Genomic DNA, 25,622 nt, shown 5'->3' on the forward strand with positions numbered 1-25,622 from the left:
CAGATAAACTGTTATCAGGAGACTGAGACTCTCCAGAAGGGACACCTACTCAGTACGATGCATGAACTGCTAGTAGCACTCATTCCCAGGCTGTGGAAGCACCCGCAGGCTGGGTTATAGTCCAATCTCACTATTAAACATACATTTAAAAATACTTAACAGCATATTGGCAGCATGACTGTTACCACATCTTCCATGTTTGGTCCATGTGGACCAATTCATCGTTATACCGAAGAGAAGCACAATGCACATCCTTAAGCACCTGTCAAACTTATATCACACCAATTGTCAGGAACATAAGGACAACGTCCAAGCGTTTTTAGACATCAAACAAGCGTTTGACTCCATGGACCGGGTGTACCTCAGGCAGGTACTGGCTAAGGTGGTGCTCAGCTCAAATAATATTGCCTGGATCAAACTATTATATACTGGCCCAGGTGCCGGAGTATGCACGGAGGTGGAACTGTCTTCAGTAGATTTCAACTGTACTGGGTCACTTGTCAGGGCTGTCCCCTGTCACCCCTACCATTTGCCCTGCTATGGGGACACTTGCAGTGTAGGACAGTGGTTCAGAACCTGTGGTCCGGGGACCCCTGGGGGTCCGTGAAGCCTCCTCTGGGGGTCCGCGACAACTCAGAAAATTAAATAATATTAACAGATTCGATCCCCAGCTCCCAGTTATGGCTCAGTGGGGGGGGCTCGGATCCCAGTAATGATTCAGTGGGGGTCCCCGGGTTCCAGCAATGATAAAGTGGTGGGCCACAGAAGACAAAAGGTTGGGAACCACTGGTGTAGGACATCAGACACTTGGACCCTGGGGGATAAAAGTGGGTAATGGTATGCATGTCATATCCCTATAGGTAGACAATCCCTTGGTGTATTTGCACAGCCCGGAATACTCAGTCTCCATTCTTCTGAATGCACCACAGATGTTTGGAGAACCATCCTGCCTGTATGTCAATAAAGAAATCTCAACTATTTCTGTTGGGACGTTTGAACGAGACTCCTTTGGTGGGTGTTTCACGGATGGGGCTCCCGTGGGGGCCAGAAGCGATACGTTATTTAGGAATCAGACTTGCCTACAGGGAACAAACCTTTCTGGAGCTTAACTGTGGCAAATTATTGCAGTGTCTCTGAACTTCAGTCCAGTTTTAAAAGGAGCTTCCCTTATCTTTGATGGGCAGAGCCATGACTGTAAAGATGGAGGTGCTTCCCAGGTGCCTGTATGTGTTGCAGGGTACATTCTATGATACTCCCCGGCAATGGTTGTCGAATTGGACTGACCAAATCTAGATCTCCTCTGGGCCCAGAAAAGGAAACAAATTGGGTTGTCCATGCTCAGACAAACCTGGGAGAGAGGGTGACTGAAAACACCCCATATGTAACTCTACTATATGGCAGCGCACCTACAACAAGTAGTACACTGGCTGCACCCAGTGGATAACTGGAAAAGACACTGCTGAGTAGCTGACACAGGGCATGCCAATTCCTGCTCTGCTTATGAGCGGGACACAAGTGCCACTGGACCATGCTCTTCTAATACCACAGGTAGCCGAGTATGGCAATCAGCAGTTAAGAGAGTGTTATGACACACTGTTTTGCTTTACTGCTGACTGAGCCAAAATACACACACTGAGAGGAGTTGAAAAGATTCTCTGGAATGCACCTCTTAATCTGAAGAAGACATTTATTGTATCTTTTTGCAAGGCTCGTGAAGGAAGGACTGTATAACTGAAAGTGTGCTTTTAAAATGTGCAACAATGAAGTAAGACCATGTACAAAGAATCTTCAATCTATATCTATAGACAGCAAATATCTGAATGCAAAGATACAAACACCTATATTGATATTTGTATATATATTCATACACAATGCAAAGCAAATAATTAATAAAAATGCATCACCGTAGGGCCTATCTGGTGCTTCATCTTTCCCGTGCCAGCAAGTCGTTGACCCCAGTTCGACCGCAATGAGAAAGCGAGAGCTCTACCCTCCCGGGAAATATATCAGGCATTGGACGTCTAAATCCTGATTGAGGTCTCTAAATCTCCCACTGTTGACCTGGGTCTCTTATATGCTTTAAAACAAACGAGGAAGGAGCTTTCTGGAAAAACACCTCCCGCTCTGTGTGAAGTATTACAAAATGCTGGCTATTTAGGTCAGCTTTGAAAGAAACACTTCAGAATTTGGCCAAAATCCCAAGGTGTCTTTTCCAAAACTAAACCATTCCCTGCTTTACCATAAACATCATCCTAGTACATCCTTATCTTGCTGACTGACTCCTCCACATTATGTCCTAGCCCATCAGTGAGAAAAGAACGCGCAGAATAGAAAACACATTGCATAACATGTTTTGTACAGAAAACTAATTGCACCTTTAACGTGGTGGTGAAGCTAAGGCTAAGCTAAATACAAAATGCAGTCTGTAACTGGTGACCACTAATGTGACGGTAGACAGCTAAGCCAAGTGCAAAGTGGTGTGACACGAAGTCAGTGGTCAAAACACAAATATCACTACACACACCCAGCTTGCGAGGGACATGCCAATATGGAACCTGAAGCCGTTTGCACAAATTGCGGGTGTAATGTCAGTACGTAAATGAAAACACGGAGCCTGTGACGTGCTTGGGATCTATACCTTGGGGAGCAATTTATAACCCGGGAAGATGCAAATGACTCATTTACACTCAGTACAGGGTAATGCTTACAATATGCAAAAATCTCCCCAACTGTGTGGGAAATATGGGCTTCCCACATGAACCAGAACCCTCACTAACATTATCATCACTCTTATCGCTGGTGGGAGGGTACAGACAACTCAAATGCATGGTATAAGTTCAATCAATACAATCACACACATCAGGCGTACCTGTTCTCTAAATGTCTACATTCTATTTATAACACTTAATCAGACAACTGTCTCAGATGCATACATCCTGCAGCAGATTTTATACCTATGGTACGGCACTGTCCTGCTCTGACAAAATACTGGTCAGATGTTGTGGTTAATCTTAATAAGGGCACTGGGACTTGCAACCCACACCCTACGCCATCCTGTTGGATCGAATACCAACCCCAACCAAAAAACTGAGCAGGAAACGTCTTTTATTAGGCCTCCTGCTTGTGAAGCATCACATTGACATAAAATGGTTGGGGTCTACACCCCCGGGGTAAATGGACTGGCTCCGAGGTACGTCAGAATGGGCTGTGGCTAAGGAGGTGCAGATGAAGCATGAATGGCAAGAAGAAAAAGTTGAGGATGATCTGACTATATGGGCGGCTATTTTGGCCGCATTACAAGATACCCTTGGACCGGAGGTGAATGGGGAAGATATCACAAGCATGGAACCTGTGCTGTAACCTATGAAAAAATGGAATGGGGACATTGGGTGGGGGGGTGATGACCCACTAGAAAACACGTTGGAGTTGCGCGAAACAGGATTGATGAGTTAATGTACGTAGCAACCTATTTATGACCTCAGACCTCTTGATTTAAGGGCTGGACATGGTGCTCACAACCCCAAAGAGGGACCATAAGACCTTCAATGTCTGTTATCTATTACTAACAATGGGTACCACCCAATACATGATTATGGCACATTGAGAGCAATGGAGAGGGGTAGGTAGAGACTGGGGAACTGCTACTCATGCTGTACTCTTTTTAATGTAATCCCTACAGAACAGCTGATATTCTGAACTGTTGTGTTTACTCTGTGAAAATCAATAAAGAGTGTATTAAAAAAATGAAGCCTCCCCAAACCTAATTAAAATGCTGAGAGCACAGGAAGAATACAAAATGATGACACCAAAAATAAATAGACAAAAGTAAAGCAGACATATCTAATCTCAAACTAAAGGAGTTAACAAATAAATACTATGATATCTTGAAGGATGCTCTCTGGAAATATTAACAGAAAACCAAGAATTAAAAATGGTCTCATTTCAAATGTGAAGAACAGGACTACAGACTAGGAACAGTAAACTCCTATGCAAAATAAACTGATGAAAGTGTTAAAAATACCAATTCAAATACTGCTGCACAAACATTAACTTTCATTTCTTAGTCAGGCTTCTCTAGATGTTCTGAAACTGGTGCTTCTAATGAGAAAGAAGAATATAAAGAAATGTGCAAGGGCTCTTCACTTATAGAGGTACTCAGGAAGAGGAGATTAACAAACACAACCTTTGACCCAAAAACAAGGAATCAACAACAAAACTGGAAAGGGGACACTATAAAAGACAGAGCAGGAGAGGCAAGATAGGAGCAACAGAAAACGAGCAATATCACAGGCAACAACAGACAAGCAAGCAAAACATTTGTTAATCAATATTTCCTCCAGAATTGTAACTACTGCCAAACTAACTGTATTCAGGGATTATGTACCTTTTTGTCAGTGCAGACACATTAATAAAGTTACAAAAGTTACTATGATTCACTAGAATATGAAAACTGGAAAAACATTTTTGCCAATATTCCTCATAAACATGAAGAGAAACACCTTTGTAACTGTAGGTTCAGACTTAATAAACAGGGTCAAGAGGCAAAAAGGGGGCTGTGGAGATGATCCGGATATGCATTACACTTTGTTGTAATGTTAATGTACACTCTTGTTATACAAACCAATAAAATGCATTAAAAAAATAGATATGGAATGGATCAGTTCCAGACTGTGGTGGCTTCACTGGGGCGGTACTCTTCTAACTACACACCCCAGTGCTTTTAGACTCTTGTTGGTCTATAGCGCTTTAAAAATGCATACAAATATATGCTTACTAGATGTTTCTGAATGCTAACTTCTATAATGTAAATTTTTCACTGGAAAGGCCCAGGAGCAATTCCATATTCATAGATGTCCCACTGTATATTCAAAAGAGCAAGTTGGAAAGGAGGCAAAAGATATAACCCACAGCAGCAAATTCCACTGTACATGCGAGATCTGGTCATCCAAGAGACCAATTCAACAACATTCTTTATGATGAACTATTGTGAACTAAGCATAACTGCATAACTGTAGTCAACATATAATTTATCAAAATAAGAAAATACAAATCTTGACTGGGGTGGATGGAATATTATCTTCTGCCCACGGAATTGGCGGAATTTTAACAGCTCCACATTACTCTTGTAACGCAGAGTTCCCATCAAACTCCACCAACAGCCATGTGGTGCAATATTTTCTCATTTGGAGCACAAGAAAGGTAAGCTGGTGAGCGTGAGCAAGATTTGGCACCCCCTAGTGCGAATTTCTGTTGCTAGGAGGACATCCGGCAAGGTTTTTCTAACGCTGGGGATGTCACGGGCAGTCGTGACCTTTCTCAGTCAGAAGGCTGACGCTCGAGTAAAAAATCTACTTGAGCAGCAGTAAAATCACCACTGCATGGTGTTGTTCTGGCTAATTTTTCTCTGGGGCTAAATCACTGCACGAGTACTGTGACATGCCTATTTCCACACATTGGCAGAATTCCGTGGGAGTTTTTGTGTAACTATGTGGAATTCCAGAAAGTCAAATTCTGCTCGTTCCGCCAATCACCAATCTTGAGCCGGAGGTAAAAAGAAGGTGGATACTGTAAAATGTGGGGATCTTTTGAAGGACATAGGGCCAGACATACTAAACATTTAAACACTACAATGTGGCATTTCCAAACGTTAAAATTATGTTTTCTATGTACTTATCTCATTTTGGTAATCAGAAAGGTTTTTCCGACTCCTAACATGGGATTCTGAATGGGAAAGGATTCGGTAACTGTAAGCAACGTATTGCAGGTGCCCCTTCCAAATACCAAATCAGTATCATGTGTATTAATTAATGTGTTGTGACCGAAATCCGGTTGCAAAACAATTAAATTCGAATAACACCTCAAATCAGGTGGTAATAAATTCACAAAAGAGAAGGGGTCCTTCCTGGACTTTCGTGAATGTACAAAAAAAAAAATGTTTTTCCAGAGAGCAGGCAGTGGTCCACTGCCAACTTGCAAACAAATGTTTAAAGAAGCTGGCTGCATTTAAAAAAATGCTTTATTTAAAACCAATAATAGACACAATAGTCTGCTCACATCAGCAGGACACCATACCTGTAATGGCTTTCAATCACAGTGCGTCACAATTTGCAACTTGCCTCATTATTATTCATCAAGTAGGACGGGTTGTGACCCAATGCAATTCGAAACGTGAAGATCCGACCTAATAGTGCACAGATCGTCTGTTAAAGTTTTTGATTGATAGCAAAAATACTAGTCACAAATTGCAACCAGTAAATACTACATCTGGAATAAAATTACTGAAACCAAGTTCTCCAATTCTCCTATAAGCTTTTTTACTAAAAAAGATAATCATATTTATGCTATACTTAACACTGGGATATTTAAAAAATAAGCTCTGATTTAGACAATGTTTTTACCTAATTAAACATTGATTACGTTTTGTAAAGCTGAGACCGCAAGTCAAATCCTAAGCTAAGCCTCAGTAACACTTCACTACTCTGAACACCAACAGGAGGCCCAATATACCACCCAACGGTTTCTACAAATGTGTTTGTTGTATCTGTTGCAAATACGTTAAGGACAAATGCACTACATGTTATGATGCAGATGGCATTAAAACAACTTATTTTGTCTATTTAAATTACTGTGTGTGTGGGGGCGGGGTGGAAGTTTAGAAAGAGTCCAACAAAAGACCCTGAAATATAGTTGGAAGGAACGTCTCAAGGCACTGATCAATAAGGAAGCCACCTATGCCACTGCAAAGCACCTTTGGAATACACACGAATCCAAGGCTGTGATTTGTTATACTTTTGGGGATCAAGTACTTACTATTCAATTGAGGAGGAAATAGAAAACATAAATTGAGACTTATGGATAAAACACTACTTACTTATCTGAAATGATGTTCTTAGGCTAATTTGCGAATGCTCACTTTTTCAGACTATCATACTCTATGCCAGAGCTTTCCAAACTGTGGGTCAAGACCCACTAGAAAGTCGCTAATAGATTTCTGGAGGGTTGTGAAAGTGCAAAAAATAATGATGCCTTTACATTTTGTATTTATCTTGTCACATATGCTGTTCTTCAAAGACAAGGGTCGAATGTCAGCCTGTGCCTACTGACAAATTGCTGCTTTGCTTATTCTTTTAACATAGGAATTGGTGTTTATTTTTCATTCTGTGACTGCAAAGTAAGAGGAGTTTTTTAAAGTGAACTATGTGCAAATCTTGCTGGGGTACATGGAGGATGTCATTTTTGGAACACACAAGAAAATTTAAATGCATGACAATTAACTGTACATACATTTCAGAATATATCAGCAGTTTTGAACGCAAAATTGAAGCACTTTTTTGTAATTCTGAATTGTAATGAAAACAAAGCTTTTATTAGGATTAAAGCAAAGCAAGACACTTACCTGGTGAAACGCAAATGATAAATATTTATTGAAACCTGAATTCCACTCATAATAATTTTCTAAATAGCAGTATCAGTAAGACTATATGTTTGTGCATAATCAGTGGCCTAAATTTGCTGTCTGTAAATGACAGTGTGCTACTGCAAAATGCTTTAGTAATAGTTTTGCTCCAAAATGCACAATGTGCTTCAAAGCGCACCGCAAACTACATACTATAACCCTCACTAATTTCCTGCTGAATACTTTTGTTAAACTTTGTGTGAAGCTAGGATTTTTCACAATCCCTATGACTTCAGTGATGGAACATTAATGTCAACACCCTAATCTGAAAATTATTCCAGCACCATCAAGGCAAAGGCGCTGAACTATGTCCCTAGGTCCAGGTTTAAAACAAACACTTGGAAGCAATACTCTGGTGAACCTTACTGTATCTTCGGTTGCTGTTTGTTTTTTTTCCTTCTGAAAGCCATTTCAGTAGAGAATGTGCTCACTATACATAATCATACACAAGCATTCCACTTGTGTATGTCTTTCACATGTAAACTGAGAAATATGGATATGACCCAAAGGCCAGAGCTGCCAATTTTGCATCTGGGGAACCAGGTTACAGCCTTGGCTCTGGGCAAATCACTTAATCTCCTGTACTTAAAATAAAATGAATCTGACCTTACGTAATGTAATCTGGTGCTCATGTAAAGCACTCCAATGTCACATGTATACATATATATATATTCACTGAAAAAAACAAAGGTTACAGACAAGTTATAGTTAGGTTGACATTTTATCCACAAAAAACACAGAAATTCATCAGTTATAGTAAATGTATTAAGAAACTAAACTAACTTGTGGCCTAACGTTACTTTAAGGCACGAGTTATAGTTTCCTCAGATAAGTATAACTGCTGAATTTCTATGGTTTCTATGGAGTCGTGTATATAAAATGCTGAATTTGACTATAAATCTGTGACATTTTGTTTTTCAGTGAATTTCTAAGGTTTTATTAATTCTAGTTCCTAACAATAACATCCCCTTAACTTTTGCTTTTTTTCCCGTGAATTTCTATTTTTTTTTAAATGTAAAGTAATATCTACTTACAATTCTCTAATCCAACCGCTGCTGCGCATGGCCCTACAACTGACCCCCCCACAAGCAGCCAACCTCATCATGGACACAGCCTTCGGACGCACGTGGCGGGGGTTTTGTGAGTGAGTATGTATTTTATTTTCCATTGGAGTCATGATCCACAGATCCATTGCAGATTTACACAGGGGAGGGCATGGAGCGCTGAGGGTGATCCATGGTTCCCCACATGGCCCCCAATAGGTTTTGGAGAAATTTCGTGCCCACAAGGGGTCCCTCTGAGACCTCTCCATCAGTCCTATGGGATCAGGATACCTCTATCCCGACCATCCCCGTGCCGAGCCAATAAAGAAAATGGCAGGCACAACTTTTCTGTCAGTTTGCAGACAGCCAATCATATCCTTGCTTTTAGCTCACAGATCCGCATCTCTACCTATTTGCCTCAAATTACAAAAAACTCTCTTTCTGGACCAAGATACAGCTTTCTGCCAAATTTGGTGTAATTGTGTCCAGCGGTTCTGGCTGTAGTCATGGTCAAAATCCCTATGGGGAAATGCGTTTTGTGAACCCCACTTTTTCTCGGCTCCCGCTTGACAAATCACCCAGAAACCTTGAAGACAGCAGCTAAAGTGAGTGGCAAACTAGTTTTGAACATTTCATGAAGATTCATCAAATGGCAGCAAAGTACCCCACTGAATATCGTGGAATTAACATAATATGATCTTAAATTAGTATGTGTTTTTAGTTGCAAAACACTTAAAAACACATGAAATGAACAGTTGGAAAACATTGAGATAGTATGAGAAAGATCACATTCCAAAACATAAAAGGGGTGGTGACAGGATAAGGAAATTGAGACAATTAGAGGGCAAAAAATTATTCAGTTAAGAACCAAGACCCCCTGGAGTTTGAACAATGATCAGGAGCTTTATGTACATTTATAAATTGGATTTAAACAGAAATGTAGCCTAGATAGAAATGGATACACATTACTAATTTAAGATCATAATATGTTAATTCAATGATATCCAGAGGGGTACTATCCCGACATTGGATTATCATATTGGAGAGATACTATATTTAGTACATATGTGATTAATAAAATTTAAAATAGAAAAAGCCATTACAGAGGGCCATTATAAAGAAAATAACTTGGAATAACAACATATGATCTTGAATTATAATTGGTAGAAATGAGTAGTAAACTGACCATTCTAGAAAATGTTTGTGTTATAATTTTCTTTTCACTATAAACTTTTTTTTTTTTGGGTGTAAAACAACAATTTCTGTGTTTAAAATGAGGATGCAGTAAAATTAATGCACTACAAATCCCATAATACCTCTTAATGGTGATTGTGATATTTGGGAACAAAAAGCAACAGAGTGAAAGGACTCACTAACTTTGACAAAGACCGTTTTGGTCGAAACTCGTTGGTTTGTTGCACTGACAAGAACAATAAATAATATTGGAATACAAGCCTTCATGGAGAACGGTGCAGTACTTTTTGTTTCACATTATGAACAGAGGGATCAGTCTACCCTCTGGCACCAGCCATTCGAGCGTGTCATTTTGAACTGACCACATTGTTTGAGATTATATATATATATAACACACATACATATACACTCCTTAATCCTAGTTTTAACGCAAAAATGGAAACAAGGCCTTGCCCCATACTGTAGGAGATTTTTTAATTTGCTAAAATCACTGGTATCGACACCATGTTTTTTCAGAAACCTTGTGATTTTAATGAACAGATGCCACACACAGACCAGCACCCCACTCTGAAAAGTGTTCCAGCTCCAGTGCACTTCACCATCTGTCACTTTTATGGGCAGATCAATATCTTGGTGTGGTCAAGGCTGTGACATTTACAAACAATTGCTGTTAAAGAAGAAATTCAAAAATTGTAGAGTATGTTATTTTGGTAATGCACAGCATTTTTAAAGCATGCCTACTATAACATTAAAATAAATCAACCCGCCTCAAGTAAAGCTAGGTGGATCGTAAAAAATTGTTCTTCTAAAAATTGGGTTGTGGTTCTAAAACATTTGGGAAGCACTGCTCTTTGCCAAGTACATATGGTTAGATTAAGTCTTACTTGCTTTGGTTTTGAGCCATCTTAAATACAGAATACAGAATATGAACTAATATGAAATGCTATACAACCCATTTTGTACGGATTTGATTCTTAAACCAAAAATGTGGTTTTATAATCGGTCTCCAATCCTCTACATATTATTCAAGTTTAATACTATTACAGAATTGGGTTTTTCAACAGATACTACGATTCAATTTCTGCAATTATGAAATGCTGCCACATCACACCTTTATTTTGTTTAAACATACAAACACCAGGGGTCAAACCTGTTATCTAACTGTAAAGGTTTGATATCTTCTTTTCCGGTTTGTCTGCAATGTTTTTTTTCTCCATAGAATATGTATACGCTTTTATAGGTCTCTTTCACTTTTGTTCTTTTGTTTTCTGCCAACAGGTGCAGGTTTACTCTGTGGACCAATCAGTGGAGGATGTTCACCTTCTTCACAGTACCTCAAACATCTGTGGACTGATGCAGTGTCTTTGATAAACCCATTCCAGATTTATAATGAATTGGTTTTATTGGATGATGTATGAACTCTAGTCTGGTATTATATATATATATATATATATATATATATATACACACACACACACACACACACACACATGCTATATACATAGCATGGAACTAGCTGAAAAGGCAGCACAGCCCTTTGCAGAGTCAAACGGATCATACAGCCAGTGAGTGATGAGTAGCTGTTTATTGGATTGTTAAACCATTGTGATGTAGCTTATTTAAATATAAGTTTCTTCAATTCTCTCCTAAATTGGAGCAGCATTGGGATGGTGCTTAGAGCCATGCTACTAAAAGTACATTTAAAATAAGCACAACCTTGAAAGGCAGAAGCACTTGAGTAGTTTGGGTGTTTTTGTGTATTTCTTTCTTTTCTGTAGACCCCACTTGCATCACAAAATATGACCACATAGCTTAATCCCTAGATTTATCATAAAGTATTAACCCTGCCAATGTGCTTTCATCTATAACTCTTATCTCAACTGCATTTCTTCTTGACCTTTTAACATTATTGCCCTGTTTGACAACCCACAAATAAAAATGTGGGGTTGTCCTTATATTTTGGCCTCTGGTACATTTTCTGTGATTTACAAATGAATACCTAGAACTCCTTGGAACTGAAACAGGCTTGACAGGTTAACCTCTCAAATACAAAGTATGCATGTCTTTACCATAAGCTGACAATTGTGAATTCCCACAAGTGGTAGCCCAAGTGCCTGTGCATCAAATATGACTATTAATGATCTTTTTGTGATTGTACCCAAAGCAATATTTTCAGGTTACACAATAAACTCGCCACACTCTTAGGGTTGGACAAAACATAACCAACATGCATCATTACGTGACCATTTAGTTGGCAGTCTAGGAAAAATCCCCACACCAGTGTAACATACATTCAAGGCAGCCCACAGTGTAATAAGCCCTAAATAAGGACAAATGTGCACTAGACAAATACTCAACAGAAGTGAATTAATTTTTTTTAACAGCTAAAAAGTTTTAATTTAATTGACAACAATCCTAGTTAGGAAATAGTGTGTTTGTGAACTATACCTTGCATACAATTTCGATGCCACAGGAGTTATCGCCATGACTCTGGACTCCAATTTTCTCAACTCTGCTGATCACTCCAAGTGGAACATCAAGAATAAAATTTGGATCCTAATAAATGGAACACAATTATTTTATATACTATCTTACTGCTCAAAAAGTGATACTTAGGTAACACAAATAATGATGCTTTACGTTTTTTTTTTGCATACTGAAGCTCAGCAGAAAATTCAAGAACACTGTAAAATAGACTGATGTCATAAGAGACGTCGGTAGTCTGGATAGAGTTCGTAAACGGCACATGATTTCGATCTTAAAGATAGCAAATGTGTTGTGTACAGAAGCAATGAAAGCCTGTGCAACAAATGTGCTCTTGAGAACACCCAAGCCATCAGATGTTATTGACACATGCCATAATGAAATAAACAATTATATTACACATAGGAATACTGTCAAAACACCTGTTTTAGCTAAGTATAATGATTTACATTAAAATATATGTTTCTGAGAAAACACTGCATAACAGTTGAGCTGTTTATGGATACCACCCTTCACAATGTCAATTGTTGAAGTCAGGATTGATTTCCTATTTACCTACACCCATTATTTTTTTGTTTTTAAAACAATATACAGTAGGGAACAGTATCAAGTCTGAATTTAATCAGAGAAACAATCTGCATTAACTGCTGGCAGGCCATGAACTTAGCAAGTCCACCTGGGAAGAAAGGCTATTTGAACAGTATACAATACAATGAAAATATCAGTCCTGACTATCGCGGTACAATGATGACGCGGTGGGGAAGGTGCCTAGGCCCTACAAAAGATGACGAATAGAAGGAGGCTTGGGAACAACCATGAGAAGTTGCTATTCAATATGGAGAAGTTGGAAATCTTTCACTGAATTGTCTGAACTTACACACACATTGTGACATTTGGGAAGATTACTGATACTACATTTTTCAATTTCTGTGGAAAAGGAGCGCTCTACAACAACATTTGATAATACCCGGAGATACAGATTTCTGGAATACGATCAAAGTTCACCTTTTAGAAATCTTAAAGACCCTCACAGATTTAGAGTGAACACTGCTACTGAAATACATGAATGGCTTCTACATTATAAGACTATTGATCATAAGATGAAACATTGCAAACCGCGGGGAAGCAAGACATTTCCCAAATTTGCCCCTTGCTCTACAAACATAGATTGGTGCATGATGGTAATAAAATTAATATACTCTAACTGGGTTTGCCTCCAAAAAAGATAGGGGGATACTGGAATAAACTACACTGACTTGACTAGGTCCTATGGTGCTGTATTACGTTTCCCAAAATGTTTTGTTTCCCAAGGAACACAGAGAGCCTCCTTAACAGCAATTAATGCCTACCAATTCAGAATTTACACCTGTTGTTTTTTCTTTGTTCACACATTGGTCTCATCATGCTTCCCAGAGATGTCAATAGGCATACATCTTCTGGATGTACGTACCTCATTGTACATCATTAGTTGATGTTAAACAATGCAATGAAAATGTTCTTAAATTGTGTTAAATGACAGGGCCACAGGTAAATACGTTTTTAGATAATATGTAAGAGGTTACAAGCTACAGAAAATGGATGACCTACAAGGAGCAGTCAAGAATTCAGTAGGGTGGCAATTCCGAAGTGCATGCATGTACTGGTTATTTGCATTACAGGTTACTAGGCAAAATGCAGCTGGATACAGTCAGTGAATGACTGGAGAAGCTGGGATTTCGTCAAGACCTGTTTTATAAATCTGAGATTCCACATTACATTTCCAACACTTATTCACTAAACACCTGTGTTAGAAATGGGGTCTTTGGTTGGCAGTCAGGTTGCCCCCTGTCCAAGCAAGGACCCTCACTCTAGTCAAGATAAAGGAGAATCACGCTCAGGCAGGTTTAACTGAGAATCAGTGTGTTAAATATTTGTACCAACACACACAGTAATACAGAAAACCTCTACAAAATGACAACACATTTTTAGAAAAATAGTAAATATTTTATCTAAATAAACAAGACCAAATACATTCAAATCTACAATACCCAGTTAAAAGAAATATGATATTAGCTCTTAAAAACACAAAAATAGTGCCTAGAGGCACAAATGCTGCAATTTTGTATTAAGCGGTGTCGTGACAAAGTTGTTTCCCACAATGTAACACCACTGATGCTGTTTACGGAGTCGTATGGAACCCCAGGTACAGTACCTTTGTAAAACAAGCAGAAAACAGTCCGGTGCATTGAGTCGGGGAGCGAGGTGTCGCTGGATCCTAGGAAGTGTTGGTTCTGGTGCTACGGGGCAGAGGAGCAGAGGTGTGGCATGGCGCAGCAGCGTCGGGTCCTTACTTCTGAGCGGTGGAAGTGAGGTGGCATCGGTTGCGAGGTGTTGGTTCCTTGGTACCTCCGCCAGAGACTAAGTCCCGCGAAGTCACAATGCTGCGGGCGACTTCACGGGGTCGCGCTCTACAAAATTACAACAATCATGTCATGTGGTCACAGGCGCCGTGACAGAGTCGGGTGTCATGAACGTTGGTGTTATGACACTACGATCTCAGCAAAGTCGTGTGTGGTCCGTGGCTGTGGCGATGCGAGGCCTGCGGAGTCGCTGGGGTCGTCGCGCTTCCGCTAGGTCCATGGCTTCAGGTACAGGTGGTGTTCCGGGTTCCGTGCAGCGGCGTCCTTAGCAAAGTTGCACGCGTCGTCTACAGTAGTTTCACAGGATTGCACCAGAAATGCACTTCCAGGGGCCCATGAACTGGAATGGCAACCTCCGGCAAGCTAGAGTCCACAGCATGTAAACTCAAAACTGGATGGCAAAGCCTTTGCTGTCCCTGAGGTTTCAAAACAGGAGGCAAGCTCTGCTCCAAGCCCTTGGCAATACCTCTCAAGCAGGAATACACAACTGAGTCCAGTCTTTGTCCCCTTTCACAGGGAGAAGCAGCAACTACAGGATAGCCCAACAAAGCACAGTCACAGGCAGGGGCAGCACTTTTCCTCAGCTCTTCTAATAAAGGTTCCTCTTGAATCCAGAAGTGATCTAAAGTCTGGGATTTTGGGTCCACTACTTATACCCCTTTCTGCCTTTGAAGTAGGCAAACTTCAAAGGCCAGTCTTTGTTGTTCACCAGATTCTGCCTTGCCCAGGCCAGGCCTCAGACACACACCAGGGGGTTGGAGATTGCACTGTGTGAGGGCAGGTACAGCCCCTTCAGGTGTAAGTGACCACTCCTACCTCCACTCTAGCTCAGATGGCTCATCAGGATATGCAGGCTACACCCCAGCTCCCTTTGTGTCACTGTCTAGAGGAGATTCGCAAACAGCCCAACTGTCAGTCTGACCCAGACAGGGAATCCACAAACAGGCAGAGTCACAGAATGGTTTAAGCAAGAAAATGTCTACTTTCTAAAAGTGGCATTTTCAAACTAACAATCTAAAAACCAACTCCACTAACAGATGTATTTTTTAAATTGTGAGTTCAGAGACACCAAACTCCAAATCCCTATCTGCTCTCAAAGGGAATCTGCACTTTAAAAATACTTAAAGGCAGTCCCCATGTTAACCTATGAAAGAGATATGCCTTGCAAAAGTGAAAAACAAATTTAGAGGTATTTCACTGTTAGGGCATGTAAAACACATCAGTACATCTCACCTTTAACTGCACCCTGCCCCCGGGGCTACCTAGGGCCTACCTAAGGGGTGCCTCACATGTATAAAAAGGGAAGGTTTAGGCCTGGCAAAAGGGTACACTTGCCAAGTTGACTGGCAGTTAAAAACTGCACCCACAAACACTGCAGTGGCAGATCTGAGCCATGTTTACAGGGCTACTCATGTGGGTAACACAACAAGTGCTGCAGGCCCACTAGTAGCATTTGATTTACAGGCTCTGGGCACCTCTAGGGCCCTTTACTAGGGACTATTAGAAGATCAAATATGCCAATCATAGAAAAGCCAATACATACATTTTCACACAGGGAGCACTTGCACTTTAGCACTGGTAAGCAGTTGTAAAGTGCCTAGAGTAACAAAAAAAGAGTCCAGAACACAGAAACAACCTGGGAAGTAGAGGCAAAAAGTTAGTGGAGATCACGCCAAGGATGCCAGGTCCAACAACCTGCTCGATTTACATTAAAATATATGTTTTCGGAGAAAACACTGGATAACAGTTGAGCGACTTAGGGATACCACCCTTCACAATGGCAATTGCTGAAGTCAGGATTGATTTCATATTTACCTGCATCGATTACTTTGTTTTTAGAAAAATATACAGTAGGAAATAGTGTCAAGTCTGAAATGTATCAGAGAAACAATTTGCATTAAATACTGGCAGGCCATGAGCTTGGAAATTCTTAATCCAATTCAGAAACGTATTATGAAATACAGCAAGAATGGTACAGCCAATATGGCTTGCCTTTGAAAACCATTAGCTGACCTTTTATGTTTGCCAATGTTTGTTGTTGAAGCTTAACAGTCACTGCAAAATAGAAACAACCACTGGCAAAGCCAATAGCCCTGGCATCAGCCACCAGCTTCCGACAATCTTGTTTTGTCATGGTTTTTGCAAAACTTTATTGTTGGGGAAAATGCCGGGCAATCATCAATCAAAATAAAAAATCATTTGATACAGGGGAAAAACGTTTCTTTCATCTAAATAACACACACATTACCATAGTACGGAACGCATGCCGTAACTTGTAGTAAAGTCAGCCAAGGGCTAAAGTGGGCTAGCGCATTGCGCTTTAATGTATTGTGGAGTGGGTAGAACAAAAATGTGAATGACACCAATCACAGACCAGTGGATGAGGTCTGGCTGAAAACCCCTATAAGTAAGTTACGCACAATTTTAGAAAAATCAAAAGGTCTGGGCCTACAAAGAACTAAGCAAAACACAAACGCTGTGGGATAGCGTAACTGGATGGACGGAATGCGGAACCAATCAAACATTCACCCCCACTCACAGATCTGGGTTTAATCCATCCATTATTTTGCTCACCATGCCACCCCAGTTTGAACCCAGCCATATGCAAATCAGTCTTGACCCTGTTCCTCATGGGAACAGTCCAGCCCGAACTGCCAGGCCAGGTTCTCCCTGGACCGGAAACAAGCATCCTGGGACCGGTTTCGGGGTTTCACCCCTCATCAGCAAGGCTAGCTTGAATCCAGTGGCACAGTGAGCCCGGGACCCACGTCTGGGCATACCCGGCGCACTTAGGGCGGCAAAAGCAAAGCAACACACAAACACTGTGGGATAGCGTAACTGGATGGACGGAATGCGGAACCAATCAAACATTCACCCCCAGTCACAGATCTGGGGTTAATCCATCCATTATTTGGGGTGGCATGGTGAGCAAAAGAACGATGGATTAAACCCAGATCTGTGACTGGGGGTGAGTGTTTGACAATGTTCAACATTCCATCCATCACTTGTTGTTTTTGCTTTGTCGCCCTAAGTGGGAAGGTTATGCCCAGACGTGGGTCCCGTGCTTCCCATGCCACTGGATTCAAGCTAGCCTGGCTGATGAGGGGTGAAACCCCGAAACCGGTCCCAGGATGCTTGTTTCCGGTCCAGTGAGGACCTGGCTTGGCAGTTCAGGCTGGACTGTTCCCATGAGGAACAGGGTCAAGACTGATTTGCATATGGCTGGGTCCAAACTGGGGTGGCATGGTGAGCAAAAGAACGATGGATTAAACCCAGATCTGTGACTGGGGGTGAGTGTTTGACAATGTTCAGCATTCCGTCCATCACTTGTTGTTTTTGGTTTGTCGCCTACAAAGAACTAAAACATTCAATTTGTCTGGCACTGGCTGCAAGCTCCATTCCTTTTACAAAGAAGGAAAGAAACAAGGACCGAAAGAGAGAAAGAAAAAAGGAAAGGAGTGAACGAAGGAAGGAAAAAGGAAATAAAGAAACAAAGAAGGAAGGAAGGAAGGAAAGGAAGAAGATAAGGCAAGAAAGAAGAGTAAAGGAAAGAAAGAGGGAATGAAGGCAGGAAAGAAAGGAGAGAAAGGAGAAAAGGAAAGAACGAAAGAAGGACAAAAAAGAGAGAAAGAAAAAAGTAAAAAGAGGATAACTTAATACAGAACAGTTTCAAATGGACACAATCTGGTATGCTGTGAAATAGCAGCAGCCAGAAAAATAAAACGCTCCAAAAGGAACTTACAACAGCATTGGCAAGATATGGGATATGAAAAAGATGGAATATGCCCTCTCGTCACAACAGTGGCGGGCCGCTATTACATCAGGCTCTAAACACAAAGGAAATACTAAAGTAATTATAAAGTAAAATGCAGTTACTCAAAGTGAAATTAACATGTGGCTTAAGTAGGCTGCCCCACTGCCCCATGCTATATGCTGTAGTGGTTGGAAGCAAAATGCGAATGACACAATAACACACCAATGGATGAACAATGTGTGGCTGAAATAAAATATTTTACATATTTTAGCAAAATCAAAAGGTCTTAGCTAACACCAGACCTAAAAAGAGTGTTGTCAATACTGAACAGCATCAGCAAGAAATAAAATAAGGAGCACATAAATTAGATTGGCAAGAAGGCCAACCAATGATAAGTACTGGGCTGACCCAAAGTCCACTCTCTGTATCAGTATTGTACATCATAAGTCTTCAGATAATAGACAGTGAAAGCGGTCCGTGGGGTGAGGTCTAAAAACTAACAGAAAACGGTGTACGCTGTGTTAAAATGCATTCCTCATTATTATTAGTACTTTGCTGAAAAGTGAAAGACAAGAACTCCTAAGTCAGTGATGAACTTCTATCCTCTGTTAGCATTGCAATCTGACAGCTGTCCACTATTTTAATGAGATTCCTATCAAATAATTTGTAGTCGCTACAGCTTCTAGCTGCACAGTGGGCAAATGAAAACATGTATGTGTAGAAGCCACTTAGGAAGCTGTCCTTACCATCCATTTTGTTTTAGGTCCTGATGAAGCATCTTGTATCCGTCTAGGACCATAGGGTGCGAAACATGTTGACCTGACTACACCCAGAGACTTGGGACTACTTGGGTACATTACACCCCAACAGTAACCCTGACCCACTTATGTTTTTTTTTTAATCCTGTCAATAGAGCCGTCACAATAAAGGTTTTACTTGGTATCTCCTAAACCGTGGTATCTATTTTTCGTCACTCCTTCATATACAATCTATCCACCCCACATATTAAGGGCACCGCACAATTACACCTCTCATCATACCGGTGGAACAATAAAAGATCTCTGCTAAAGCGACCCTTTGTGGGGCCCGTAGGGCATTGCAGCGCCAACACTATGAGGAGCAATGTCCAATGATGAGGCATGACATCCCCATGGATTTGTGAAGGCACCAAGAAATAATCTTTAGGATTCCCACCTCATGTTTTGTCCACAGCTTTGTCTTCCTTTCTTTCTGATAGGAACAGTAACTTCTTTGTTGGCTGGATTATTGCACGTTACACCCCTTGCAGATATTTTAGGGTTTTGTGCAAATCCAGTAGGAGGACGGCAAAAGGGAAGAAGGCCAAATATTTTTTTAGAACATATTTTATTGCTTTTATACATTTAGGTTGCACTTCAGCCATATTCATTACAAGCTCAGCAGAGGAAATGTCAAATAAAACCATCCGCACCCACCAAGCCTGTATCAAACATACACATTGTCTTTTGAACGTGAAACTAACATCATTAAATGGCAAAGTCAGAACAATTGAGCAAATTCCCCCAATACTTTAGTATGCTTTGTGGGGCACTCCTCACCCCTATATATACAAATTGTTATGCTTTGGCAAAGTAGTCTATTCCGTGGGTGTATTCAGCTAGTACTGGAGCTATCATAGCTCTCCAATGTCTTGCTATGTCTCTCTATGAAGAAGCCCAAGGCCACCAGCAATCTCGTGTACCTCATACCACTCCATTCCACCAATGGCTCTATGATTAATGCAAAAATGCAAAAAGGAGGGAAGAGAGGGGAAAGCCCTGTAACGTACCTCTTTCTATTGTGAAAACTAAGGACAACATCCTGTTCACTCTGACCCGTCCCCAAAGTTTAGAGTATGACAATGCTATGGATTTGTGGAAGAGTGGACCGAAGTTCAAGCGCGGGTAAAATAATTTTTGATTTACTAATAATTTTAGCACCGTCTGATGAATATGCATGAAATTTGGCAGATACTTAGTATGTTTAGCCTACTCTTGGCTTTCACGTTTTCATATAGGTCCTCCAAGGGGAGGTGTGGCGGGGAGGTGTTACGGGCAGATTTCAAGTGGCACAGGTCATAGAAGATTTTATTTGATAATACATTTGAAACCATTTGATGAATCGGTACTAAACTTGGCAGACATTTAGAAGCTTTCAGTTTTTCAGGTCAACTTTTGAGCAGATTGTCAAATGGAGTAAAGATAAATTGAGGGCAATGAAAGTTTCATTTACTAATAACATTGATGCTATTTGATGAATATGTGTGTAGGTTGGCAGCTAGCAAATTAAAAGGCCAGTGTAGGGCCAGGCAGGCCCTGCAACCAACCCCTGCTGCATACAACCAAAGTTGGTTGGGTGCCAGGCCTGGCCAAAGGATGTGCATAGAGCAGAATGGGCACATGGCAGGCAAATGGGATACACCATAAAAAAAAATCTTCAATTAACTGAGAAAAGACAGGTAAAGGTAAACTATAGTTCAGCAAACACAAAACCGAAAAAGGCTGAAATTTGCCAGTTATGGGGTGCACAACCCAACTCATGCCACAGGCATGCTCAGTACACTCCTTAGCCAGTGGTATGCCACAGTAAGGCTGTGTATAAGGCAGATTGCATTGGTGTTTGTCCACAAACTGAAAAGTTGGGCAATATGGGTGTTCATGTTCCAAAAGTACCATCAGGGTGTTATCTCTTACTGTTAAGTCTCTGCCAGCCATTCACCTTTTTTAGAGGTGCCGTCCACAACTGGGTTGACCTACTGTGTGGAAGGCTGATTAATGTTAAGGGACCTACTTCTGATACTATTAATTTATGAAAGTAAATTATGACATTAATAATGACAACAGAGTATCATTAAGCCTAAAGAAGAGTGAACGGATGGCAAACAGCTGGTGAAATATTTGCCTTCGGCCCATTTTTGCGCCCTAAACATTTCACTCAAGATAAAAGATGTACCTGTCACTGCATGCTACACATCTACAAATATGGGTACATCCTCACCTGATTGGGTGAATCAGCATATTTCAGAAACCTGAACTATAAATCCTATACATAAAGCAGAAAAGACATCTTTTAACTCTCCATTTATAAGTCAACAAAAAAGGGAGACAATTAGACACGCTAACCATTTGTGTCCATCTAACTGTGAACTGCAGGGTAACAGAAATTGATTGTGGCCACCTAGACACTGTTGTGTTATGTTATGTGGATGTGTAAAACAAGCTATCACCCAAGTGGGTATCCTGGCGCTGAACAGGTGTGTTTGTCTAGCTCTGCCTAGGGTGGAATAGCTTAATTGAAAAGCCATGTCTTCAGCATCTTGCAGAATTCAAGAAGGGAGGAGGTGACGTTGATGTGGAGTGGGAGGCCGTTCTATGCTTTAAGAGCAATGGACACCCATCCTTCTGATCTGAGTCTATATATGTGTGCGAGTAGGAGTCATGTGGAGAGGAGGTGTTTGGGTCAGTGGTGGAAAGAGATATGACTGTTCAGGTAGGTGGGCCCTAGGATGTGTAGTGCCTTGAATGTGTGTGATAGGAATCTGAAATTAGCACGTTTGTGTATTGGGGGCCAGTGGAGATCTCCGAGGTGTAGTGTGATGTGAGTTCTGTTTGTGAGGTTGAGGATGAGTCCCCCCGCCAATTTCTTAATGGTTTGTAGTCTTCAAGAAAGTTACTTGGTGATCCTGGTGCACAGGGTGATTCCGTAGTCCAACTTGCTGGTGACTAGAGTTGGAGTGACAGTTTTTCTAGTGGTGTATGGCAGCCATTTGAAGATTTTCCTCTGCATCTTTAAAGCAGGATGCAATGACGGGGTTGACTCACGCTGTCGTGTCTAGTTTGGTGTTAATGATTATTTTGTGGTTACTGTTGTGGGTGCTAGTTATGGGTTCGTGCTCAGCCAGCCACCAGTTGGAGTCCGTTGGTGAGATGTTCTTGTAGAAGATCACTACTTTTGTCTTGTCAGTGTTGAGCTTGAGAAAGTTGTCTTTTATCCAGTTAACCACGTCTGTCATGCAGGCAGTGAACTTGCTTCTTGAATTTAGGGTTTGGTCCCGTACATCAGGGGAGAGCCGGTCATTGGATACCCATCTTGTGCAGGCACCTGATGAGGATGGCATGTGAGACTATGTCAAATGATGCAGCGAGTTCCAGGAGAATAAAGGCTGCCATGTCTCTTCTGTCAATGATCATGGTGATGTCGTCTGAGGAGGTAAGGAGTGCTGTTTCTGTACTGTGGTTAGGTCTGAACCTGGACTGTGTGGTACTGAGGAGTTAGTGGTTGCTCAGGTAGTCAGTGAGGTGTTGGTCTATTAGTTTCTCTAAGACCTTTGCCAGGTAGGGGAGGGAAGAGGATGGAGATCGCTCTGTAGCATGCCTGGGTAAGCAGATGGTTTCTTGAGCAGGGGTGTGACAACTGCATGTTTCCAGGTGTCCAGGAATGAAACGGAGTTGATGGATGCATTAAGGATAGGTGTTAGTGCTTCACTGATAGGTAGGAGTCCTTTGGTGAAGGTGTGGGAGTGGTTAGGGTCAGATCGGGATCAGATTGGGACCCAAGAGTATGGTCTTCATGGAAACACTAGACAAGTATTGGTAACACTAAAAACAAATAAACAAATAATGATTTTTTGATGGTTACAATAGAGGAGGAAAACATGTTAATCTCTAATTCTAGATAGGCTACACATCCTTAACACCCATATGAGGGGTAAAGAAAAACCTTTCTTAAATGTGGTCGGTGACTTCAACACTACCTACAAACCAAATGGTGTTCACATAGCAATTACTAGAGATGAAGATCGACCCTGAGGTATTCCATTGTAGCTGGGGAAAATCATCTAAATCTATTCTAAAATGGTACAGCAATTACATCTAATAGCAATTACCCACAGTCTCCGAGCCTGCAACATGAGGTCTAACTCTGGCTCCCCAAGACACACCATCAACAACAGTGTTCATAAAGATATAATCAATTATATAATGAACCAATCTAGTCGATACACCATGATAGACTTGAAAACAAACTACCCAGAAAGTGATCATGGTCCCTTCATCATTTCTTTAACACATTATGGGCCTCATTACAACCTTGGCGGATGGCCACCGCCACCTGCCAAGGTTTAACCGCTGTGCCAATGCAGCCGCACTCCCGCCGGCCCCATTTTGACATCCCTGCGGGGATGTCGGCTGCAACATGGGAGCCGGCGGTGTTGCAGCCGTGCGCTGCCCTGGAGGATTAAAACCGCCGGAACAACCATGGTGGTAAACTGCCGGGACAACCATGGCGGTAAACTGGCGGTCCCAGTGGTGCGACTGCGGCGCTTCCGCTGCAGTCGTTATAGGCAAGATTGTACTGCCAGCCTGTTGGCAATACAATCGCCAAAACAGCCCTGGCAGTCTTTGACCGCCAGGGTTGTAATGAGGCCCTTTGTCTTTACACCCAAATTAATTCACTCAAAAAGACTAGCATGGAGTCCAGGTTTCAAATAACCATAAGAGAATAACATGGGAGGAAGTGCAATTTGGCCCAATCATACCCAAAGCAAATAACTCGATAAATGCCAGCAGACTTTGCATCAATCGACGTAAGATTAATGTACACAATCACACTTTACGGTGGTTGACCACTCAGCTTCCTTTTATTAAAAAATAAATAAATATTTAGCATCTGAAAAGCAAGCCATCCCCGAACAGCGCTGCAATGGTTCTAAAAATATTATAGATAAAAAAGAGCTTCACTACTGTTAGCAATCAAATATGTCAGGAGTGAGGAAATTAAAAACAAACATGAACCTTTCAAAAGCCATACTGAACGAGTAAAATATAGTGAGGAAATACAATAGTTTGCCAGACCTCTTTGATGTAGTGAGAGGAAACAATTCACATGTGTTATGGCATGTTAACGCAAACAGTAAGAAGCATACTGTCAAGACCTGAGCTACATACTACGGAAGATTGCTGGTATGCACTTTTCTGTAAAGTATTACACCTTGAGAAGCCCATATGGACTAGTCCCCTATGCCCACAGATAACCCAAAAGAGGTGATGCACATGGAACTGTTTACATCAAATGAAATTATGCAGACCACCAACAAACCAAAAAGGGAGAAGGGGCCTGATCTGGACAACATCCCAGTTCACACAGGAGGCAGGTACATTACACTTTTGAGCAACCCTATATTAATTGGAGTATACCTTTCTGCAAGCTAGCTGAGAGTTGAAATAGTACCCCTTCACAAAAAAGGTGCTAGAAATAATCTGGAAAACTATTGCCCGATAAGCCTCTTAGATAATACCCAAATAATTATTTCTATGCATTTTTGTCAGCAGTATATAAGATTGGGCCACTGATGATCAGATCAAATCACAATTCTAAACTGGTTTTAGATGAAAAAACAATGTGGTCGCGCATTCTAGTTCTATCTTCCCCACCAAAGTATGCAGTACTTAGAGAGATCCACTTTCTGTGGTATTTGTGGACTCAAGGTGTGCTTTGGACTATGTCCCACAGCACTTTCAATGGTTGTTACTGCACCTTCACTCTCAGGGTCTTGCCCCCTGGCCTTTTATATATCTTAGCTTGGCTCCATGATGGGAACTTTGCTAGGGTAAGATGGGACCTGTAGAGGAAAAAGAAATCATACCCCCTGAAGAAAGCCATTTGACAGGGTTGTTAGCTGCCTCCAATACTATTCTCATCTTATATAAATGAGATGGTAGAGGCTGTCGCAGCCTACACAAATGATGACTCAAAATTAGGGCAAATGAAAATTCAATGTTGTCATCTGACAAACACAATCAGTAGGTTTCTAAGAGATCTGGTGGCTTGCAGAACCTATGAGATTTGCACCACCAGTACGAAAAATACATTTAAAACGAAGTTACCGATGTTCCACCATCAAAAAGGAGTCTAGAATAGTATCAGGCTAGGCAACTTTAACTCTGAAACGGTGCATGAATTTACATATTTGGGCATGGACTTTACACATCTCATAACGAAGAACCACATAACTAAGTCCAGGAGTTCGCCTGCATAGAGAGCAGGAGCCACTATATGTTTCACAGGTGAAGGGCAGAGGTGTGACTTCTTTGGCGCTGGATGTAAATAGGTTTCAGAGTCAATACGCTTCTCTGTACAGAACTGAGCCATGGGGGTACTATAATGTGCTGGCCCTACTTTACTGTAGGAAGTTTCTTAAATTCTCTGTTGAGAAGACTCTCTGTTAACACCATGGTCCGAGACCTCATGTTGATGGGAATATCATAATTGGCCAA

The 25,622-nt window shown here is 41.2% G+C and overlaps 1 protein-coding gene across 3 annotated transcripts in view; it reads right to left on the reverse strand.

Moving 5' to 3' along the window:
* The window catches only part of MTMR1 (myotubularin related protein 1), a 403,694-nt gene that overhangs the window by 240,660 nt on the left and 137,412 nt on the right, over nt 1–25,622 (reverse strand). For all 3 annotated transcript variants that reach the window (XM_069212405.1, XM_069212404.1, XM_069212403.1), the window contains one exon: nt 12,142–12,249. In XM_069212405.1, the coding sequence (XP_069068506.1) occupies nt 12,142–12,249 (108 nt within the window). The remainder of the gene's footprint in view (nt 1–12,141; nt 12,250–25,622) is intronic.

The sequence above is a fragment of the Pleurodeles waltl genome, chromosome 2_1 (genome assembly GCF_031143425.1).
Source record: "Pleurodeles waltl isolate 20211129_DDA chromosome 2_1, aPleWal1.hap1.20221129, whole genome shotgun sequence".
In the NCBI taxonomy this organism is placed as follows: Eukaryota; Metazoa; Chordata; class Amphibia; order Caudata; family Salamandridae; genus Pleurodeles; species Pleurodeles waltl.